Source organism: Haplochromis burtoni, unplaced genomic scaffold (genome assembly GCF_018398535.1).
Source record: "Haplochromis burtoni strain Fernald_Lab_line unplaced genomic scaffold, NCSU_Asbu1 Contig_18, whole genome shotgun sequence".
Lineage (NCBI taxonomy): Eukaryota > Metazoa > Chordata > Actinopteri > Cichliformes > Cichlidae > Haplochromis > Haplochromis burtoni.
In genome coordinates this window covers 3856158-3864518 of record NW_024582379.1, presented here as the reverse complement: position 1 = coordinate 3864518, position 8361 = coordinate 3856158, and the positions used below count along the sequence as shown (strand labels likewise).

General features: G+C 42.3%; 1 protein-coding gene across 1 annotated transcript; it reads right to left on the bottom strand.

The window, feature by feature from the left end:
- Nucleotides 1–1795: 1795 nt before the first annotated feature.
- On the bottom strand, nt 1796–7702 carry pik3ip1 (phosphoinositide-3-kinase interacting protein 1). Its single transcript, XM_014331830.2, has 7 exons — nt 7558–7702; nt 7031–7389; nt 6721–6849; nt 6201–6317; nt 4666–4848; nt 4406–4484; nt 1796–2811 (listed from the first exon to the last, which is right to left on the bottom strand). The coding sequence occupies exons 2-7, from the start codon at nt 7140–7142 to the stop codon at nt 2595–2597; spliced, it is 837 nt and encodes a 278-aa protein (XP_014187316.1). The 5' UTR covers nt 7143–7389; nt 7558–7702; the 3' UTR covers nt 1796–2594.
- Nucleotides 7703–8361: the final 659 nt, after the last annotated feature.

Here is an 8361-nt window from a genome sequence, read left to right as displayed (position 1 = left end):
TGGCTGGATTGGTAAAGGGCAGAGAGCTCCAGTCCGACTCAGACGCCAGCAAGGTGGAGGTGGAGTACTGGTTTGGGCTGGTATCATCAAAGATGAGCTTGTGGGGCCTTTTCGGGTTGAGGATGGAGTCAAGCTCAACTCCCAGTCCTACTGCCAGTTTCTGGAAGACACCTTCTTCAAGCAGTGGTACAGGAAGAAGTCTGCATCCTTCAAGAAAAACATGATTTTCATGCAGGACAATGCTCCATCACACGCGTCCAAGTACTCCACAGCGTGGCTGGCAAGAAAGGGTATAAAAGAAGAAAAACTAATGACATGGCCTCCTTGTTCACCTGATCTGAACCCCATTGAGAACCTGTGGTCCATCATCAAATGTGAGATTTACAAGGAGGGAAAACAGTACACCTCTCTGAACAGTGTCTGGGAGGCTGTGGTTGCTGCTGCACGCAATGTTGATGGTGAACAGATCAAAACACTGACAGAATCCATGGATGGCAGGCTTTTGAGTGTCCTTGCAAAGAAAGGTGGCTATATTGGTCGCTGATTTGTTTTTGTTTTGTTTTTGAATGTCAGAAATGTATATTTGTGAATGTGGAGATGTTATATTGGTTTCACTGGTAAAAATAAATAATTGAAATGGGTATATATTTGTTTTTTGTTAAGTTGCCTAATAATTATGCACAGTAATAGTCACCTGCACACACAGATATCCCCCTAAAATAGCTAAAACTAAAAACAAACTAAAAACTACTTCACAACATTCAGCTTTGATATTAATGAGTTTTTTGGGTTCATTGAGAACATGGTTGTTGATCAATAATAAAATTATTCCTCAAAAATACAACTTGCCTAATAATTCTGCACTCCCTGTATGACAGTTGCCAATCCAGGTGCATGGTGCTGACCTGTGAGTACAGGTCCCACTAAAGAACACCAGGTCCTCATGGAGTCTGTTTCTGACAGTTTGGTCAGAAACATGCACATCATCAGCCAGCTGGAGGTCATTTTGTAAGACTCCTGTTGTGCTCCTCGCGTAAAGGATTTAGATTCCGTTACCACCTGCAAGATTGTTCCCTTTCAGTGCACGTGTTGTCCCTTTTCATTTGTACCAGAGCAGGTGGAATGGATCCACAAAAGTTTAAGTTTTCTGATGTTTAACTGATTTTGTCCTATAAACAGTCAGCTAAACCTAAGCCTCAGTGTTGTGTTTAAGAACTGCCAGCAGGGGGAGCCAGTGCATAAAAACGTCCTTCCTTTGAACAAATCAGCTCTATTGTATTGTTTTCTTTATTGCAATAAATGTAAGAAAGAATATAGTGAGTCCAACACACCTTATAAGTTGTACTTTTAGCTTTTTTATTTATTTCAGTCTCGGCAGTGAAAATCTGCATTCATAAAAATACAAGTTCTAAATCCAAACGCTGAACAAAAGTATTTTAAACACACTGCTACTATAAACAATGATCGCAGCCAGCGCACAGACACTTAAAATAAGGGAGCAGCAGTAACTAAACATTACCAGTGATACGGATCCAGCAATAATCACAAAACAAGATGCTCTGGAGTGATTGGATCATAACAAACAACATAGTAACGCAGTGAAAACTACCATTGCAAAATCTTGATGATGTCTAACGTTTTTAATTATTCTCAAGCAGTGCTATTTCGTCTAACTACTGTGTTGCGGCAGTGCTATTTCGTCTAACTACTGTCTCTCGTTCATCCTGAGAAGACTCTGGAAAATTTCCTGTCACTCCTTAACCTGTGAAAAAAAAAATAGCAAGTCTTCTTTTTCACGTCTTCCCGGGACCACCATCGATGTTTTCAAATCAAATTTACCTGTCGGCTGAACACGAAAAACAAATCTCCAGGAACACTATAAAGGAAATACATTCAGAAGTATCATGCTAAGGCAGTTTTTTGAGTTATAGGCCTTCCCTTGTCTTTAGTGGGCCTGTCTTACCTCACACTCCCTCATCCTGTCTCAAGAGGGAGACTATTTTTGGACCACATCTGTATCACAAGTGTGCACGCAAGAAAAAGCGGTCTTTGTGCGCACAGGTTTCTTGTCTGTGCCTCCCCGCCAGCACAGCCAGCAGGTCACTACAAATCAAAATAAACCAGATATCCATCACATAATCAAACCTCCCTTGAAAAGCAAAAGGTTATGAACATTTTCCCCGTTCCAAACAACACCTCTTTACACACTGGTGTCATTACGTATTATTATAAACACTGACTTGATATTCTTATTGTTATTTAAGAGAATAGCCCTTATTCTCTTGGCTATCAAAAGTATCAGATATGAACATTAAAGACCTCCAGACGTGCTCATTAACAACAGATCCACTGTAATGGGTTTCTAGTTGTTAAGGCTGTGTCCACTGTGTGTGAACTTATCTTGTTTGTGCCTCACGTGTTAAGAACAAATACAGAAAGGACAAAGCTTCATTCAGTTCAAGTCTCCGGAGACAACACTGCCCCCTGCTCCTTTAAAATAGACATTACTCAGGGAGGTGGAAAGGAGAAACAGGGAGATGGGAGTGCTTTGGTCCATAAAAGAAAAGAAAAATCATCAGGAACTAGATGCCCGCTCATGCTCCAGGGGTACCGGCTTGCTGGGCCATGAGAGGGTCTCCGCCATCCGCGTCGTCCTGCACGGGAGTGGTCTCATGCTCTGCTGTGATAACAATGGTGTTTTCATCTACAAGCTCACAGGTGGGATTGGAGAAAGCCGACAGGGGCAGGGTGATCCTCTGCATCTCACGCTCATAGACCCGCTGCTCGTGCTGCTTCTTCAGGTCCCGACCCCTAAAGGCAAACACAAAACATAGATCGGTTATGATATCTCTTTATATATAGTTAACCCTCAAAAGATGAATCTGCAATAACTGATTTTTCTAAATGGATTTTTGTTAATTAACAGTAGCATTTGTTCATTCTCCCTTTTAACTCTTAGCTATCATGCAAACAACCAATCACAGTCAAGTCTTGTTTTGTTTTCAGCATCATGAAAATATCTATCATTCGCATGCAGTCAGAAGCCTTGTCGCTGATCCTACACACTGTATTTCTGGGCGTCACCCGAGGCAGCATATTCACGATAAGGGTCTTCAGAGAGCATACTGTACGTAGATAACACAGCCTGTTACACCAAGCGCTGCATTGTCAGCAGTGGGACAGATGGCCAGAGGAACCCAGAACTCACAAGCTGGCAGGGAGTTTATCTACTCCAAGGCAATGCAGCGACGGGAAGCAGCACGAGGTGACCTTCTGCTGATCTGAAGCCAAAACAGGCCAATATACGCCTATCTGCCTGCTCCTGTGCTGTCTTTGCTCTGCCTTGAAACACTTTATATCACCACAAAGTCTTTAGACTTCTCACAAATTTCCATTTCTTTTCAGGACCAGAGGGTTAGCGATACACGAGATGTAAAAAAAAGATTACTTGTACTTAATGCTACAAAATGAATCAGTGCACTCCTGGAGGTAATCCAAATGGATGGTGTTTGGGGTAGAAGGGAAGCCTCGAGGGGATTGGTTTCCTTGTCAATAAGCTATCTATTCCCACTGCAGGCTGTTTCCACTGGGATATAGTGTGCAATCTTTGCCTAGAGAAGTCTGGGGTGAAATCTTTCCTCAGCTCTTCTTTTAGGTGGCATAAGATAATGCAGAGTCAGTCAAGGACAGCGAATTGCAAAGAATGTAAGCATGTCTCCCACTCATCAAACCCATTACTGGTGGTGATGCTGCCAGTGTATGCTGAGGCCACTTATAAACCCTTTGACATAATATGCTTCTCCTCCTTATTAGTAATCACTTCCTAATAATAGAAAACGAGGACGGGGCAGCGCTAATCAGATAGGACAGCCCAACACAGTTCCGGGAGGGCATTTTGTGTTTGCCAAAGGGAACCCGAGTCCCCTCTTTCGTAACATCGGGGCTAACGTTTTGCACGTTACATAACTGTACGCTTCCTGTCCCATTCAGCCCCTCCTGCTTAAAATAAACTGCAGGCATTTCATTTCATGCCACGTTTGCCCTCATGTTCTGTTGTGGTTTTTGTGAGAAAGCTCATAAAACTGCTGCCTTGCTTCTGAGAAGAACAACAGAGACCATCGGTAGGGAATCTGTTTAATAGTCGATGGCCTAAACTTAAGAGTACGCCAATGACACGTGATGTCGTGTGAATGAATCATTCCGGTATTCCTCCTCCACCTTTCAAAGCTATCAAAAACACTACAAGCCGGTTTAAACTGGACGATGCAACTCTGAAGGATCGCATTTTGGCTTTATCTCACATCTAAGTAGCTCACCATCCATGAACAGACAATCCTGAACATCCTCATGCACACAAATCCCTCTGATACTGAACCAGCTGGCTTGCTGTGAGTAAGATGCTCACCTCTTATAGAAGTAGCCCAATGTGATGCCCACTCCAAGGATGATTATAATCCCCATCATGATGATAGCAAGGACATATCCTGAAAAACAAAAGGAGAAGAGGAAAATGGTTGAAACAGAAGATACAGATATATAAGAAAGACTTTCAGCTCCTTTAAAAACTAAACTGTGTAATTTCTAATTAAAATGTATTCAAGCTGCAGGTTTGTGCACAATGCCAGCATCATACATGTTTTTAAAGTACAAAAAAGCACAGCATACCAATAGCGCCAAGGTCCTTCTTCTTTTTTGGTCCTGTATGAACTCGCTGGCTGATCCCCATCACTGGCTGCAGAGCTGGAACATCTCCCCGCGAAGCTTTGGCTGGCTGAGCGCTCTCTGTGGAGGGAGTGGTTGCTTTTGTGCTGAGGGATTCAGTCTTTGCTGGTATGGAAGAGTATTGTTCTAAACATACAGCAAAACAACCTTTTAGTGGTCTTTCCCCAAGTCATGTTTTGCCATATAACAGAAGTAATAGGTTGTTTTTTTTGGCCATAAAAAAACTTTTTAGTATACTGAGGATGCTTGCTAATCTGTGAAGGCATATTAATGCTAAACATTGCACAGTGATGTGTAATGTAAAAGTAGTAACAGTCGTTTTGGAGAAACATATGCTGCCATTCCAGAATGTGAAGTCATTGCATGTTTGAAAAGGCAATTCCAATGAACATCCTGCAAAAACTACAGCAGAATGTCTGCGTAGTAAAACACTCTGGGTCTGAACCTGGAGTTTTTCCATTTCCTACCTTTTATCTCTACTTTTACATGAAGTAGTTCACTTTGGCAACCCTAACCCAAGAATATGTATTTATGCTTTTAAAACCTAATATATAGTTTTATTCTTTAGTGTGTGGCGGTACTTCAATTTGACCAGAAGTGGACCATGTGGTGTCCAATTACTGCTGGTCCAACAACATTACCGCTGACGCGCAAACAGCGGTAATGTTGTGGCATGACGAAAGCTCTGAGATTTCTCTCAACAAACTGTTGGGATGTAAATCAACAGGGGGACTGACGAGCACGTGCCTTTTGGGTTGTTTTTTTCCAATGTACCAGACACAAACAAGCCCAGCACAGCCAACTGCCACTCCAACAGATGACAACGTCTGCTCTTTAAATCTTTTGTTCCCCGTTTCCTCCACAGAACTTGTTTATCAACTCTGCCCCAGTTAAAGGGCAGGAAGTCATAAACTGATTCAGCCAATTAGCTGCTGTCTCCGTGGGAAAAACCTCTCCTCTGTGCCAATAAGCTCGGTGCTGGGCGTGGTCAACGGCTTTCCCCAAACAGAAGTTTGAGAGCGTGCGCTGGTGCTTTGTTATTGTATGACTTTTGTTGGCTCCCCAGAAGAGACGGAGACAAAGGTCACGCGAGATTCCTCAGAGTAACTTAACAGCGCCCAGCTGACCTACTACACTCTTAAAAGCAAGTCATCACTGATCCATCTGCAATGAGACTGGAACAAGTTTTAGACATGTGCTAGATGGAAACTTTGTTTTTTAAGTGATAAGAGTTTCCAACTTGGCTGCACACTTTTTGCATTGACTAATAAGTTTTACCTCAAGCTGAGAAGCTAGAAAACATCATTATTAGCAAACAAAAAAACAAAAAAAACCCATTTCTACTGCAAGGCCAGACAGTGCAGTTTATTTTTGGCCATGTTTCTACAAATGTCGAATTTGTTGTGCAAATGGCAGTTGTACTGTGCATACAACTCGTATAGTATTAATAATTACCGCTGTGTATAGGGTTTACCAACCTTTGCATGTCTCAAGTGCACAGGATTCTCTCTGAATTGCTCCATCTGGGCCAGCAATGTAGCACCAAGGCCTCTCAGAGGCGTCTGGGTTTCGGCAGTAATTGTGATCTCCAACACCTACGGGAGGAATGATAAAAAAAATAGCATGTGTCTGATACCATGCCTTGTAGAAATAAAGGGCAATCTCTACATGTCTGTCCCCACTGTGTGGATTCATTAATCATTAACACTACTTCATCACAGTACAATGAACGGCCTGGTATGAGCACAAACAAAGGAAAAGAGCAACTGGTGCATAAAATAGGCCACTTAACACCATCAACAGGCACAGATGCTGAAAATTCACATCTTTTATTGTATTTCACAGCCTTTCCTCTGATTTTGCCATGTCAGCACTTCAGCCAAGATGTTCCATGCTGTTTGTTATCCAGCACGGAAACTGTTGTGCCCAATAACATCTGTGACATTTCAAATCTGACTTCATTTTAAGGGGGGCATTAGATCTAATATATTTTTGTACCTTTTTCTGAATCTGGATGGATTGTAACATCATAGTCCCTTGTAGTATTGGTCCAGATTAGGCAGCTCAGACCTGAGGAGGAGTTCTGTTGTTCTCCTCTGTAGTCCACACCATGGGATCTCACGCAGTCTGAGCGAAACAGCAAAACAACAAGTGAACGCAAGACATGAACTTATTTGTGCAAAGAAAACGAAAGGATAGAAAAATAATATAAACATTCACTCGGAGCACAGCTTTTAGAAAAACAAAAAAAGAAAGAGGAATTCGACACACACATACATAAAAATCAGTCTATAAAGCACAAGTTTACCTTTTTGGTCTCCATTTGATGCCCTGCTCTCCACCAGAGCCACGCTCAGGAAAACAACGTGCAAAGAGAAAAACACTTTGCAGAGCTGACGGGCTGATTTCACAGACAGCATTTTCCCTCTACACCAAAAATGTATATATATATATTTCAATATATACAAAGTGTTTCCGATGGAGGACGAGCCTGTGCTGGATTCAGACACACTGCCCCTCTTGCTGCAGTCCCAGCCCTTGTTTTTGTCAAGACGAGCTCTCAGCTTACTTCGTAAACAGCCTTCTGCGGTGGAGGCGGTGGTGGTGGAGGAGGAAGAGGTGTCCTTTGCAGTGCAAACCTCAAGGTCCTAAAGCCTCACCAGATTCCTATGCAAAGCACACACACACACATGCACAATGAAGAGCATACCCTGAAAAATAATACGTGCAGCCTTGATAAGAGATTGTTTTGCTTAAGCTGTGAGGAGAACTTATTTCCCCCCAACTATCAAGCCTCGATCCTGTTCCTTAACCAAGACTATTTTCCACACTTACAGCGTTTTCTGTGGTTTCCTATAAATAGCTGCTCTACTTTTCCATTTCCATGAGAAAAAAATAAAAAAAAATTTCCATTTTTAATCCCTCTCCAACTGCAAGGTCTTATCTGGCTCTAACTACTTGGTGCATTTATCCAAACTCCCTCTTCCTGTTTCCCATGCTTCCTCTCCACCCCAGGAGGCCTTCTTTTTTTTCCCCTCCCCCCTTGTTTTGTTCTTTTTTAGGTAGATATTGTCAGAAGTTGACTCTGCTGAACCTAATAAAGCAGGGCTGCCAGTTGTCTCTTCCTGTGCACAGGGAGCTGTATGCTCAAAGCAGAGTGGAGGCCTGTGCCATTGTTGGCTGACTAATAAAGAGGGCAGCCAACCTGTGACTCAGTCAATGTTCACTCAGCCACTTTTCAAATATATGCTTACTCAGTTTTCAGGCAATCACCAGAGCAAACAGTGAACATGTGTGCCGTACGCTCCAGTACACTCTGGCCTCTCTGGATCTAATCATTTTGTCTCATTGAGACTATCTATGTCATAAACACTTGCACTTTTTATCAGCACGACTTTCTCCAGAAATGAGCTGCTGTAAAGAATTCTTCTAAGAAATTTCTCTCCATCGTGGTTAGGAATCAAAAAGTCAACATGACCATTCGATCATAGTTTCTCCAATCTGATGAGGAAGACTTCCTTACCTTCAGAAACGTGTCTGAGCCCTATCTGAAATCGACTAAATTATAATAAATATGCCTTGTTGGAGATTAAATGAAAGAAATCTGTGAAAACACATGTTGGCATTGTCTGCATTCAT

Bases quoted from the DNA above. Each gene is read 5' to 3' on its own strand.
- pik3ip1 (XM_014331830.2), bottom strand. From the start codon at position 7,142: ATGCTGTCTGTGAAATCAGCCCGTCAGCTCTGCAAAGTGTTTTTCTCT. The intron at 6,318-6,720 runs GTACAAAAATAT...TTCCTCCCGTAG, and splicing joins CCATCCAGATTCAGAAAAAG to GTGTTGGAGATCACAATTAC. The intron at 2,812-4,405 runs GTGAGCATCTTA...GTTTGCCTTTAG, and splicing joins TTGGGCTACTTCTATAAGAG to GGGTCGGGACCTGAAGAAGC.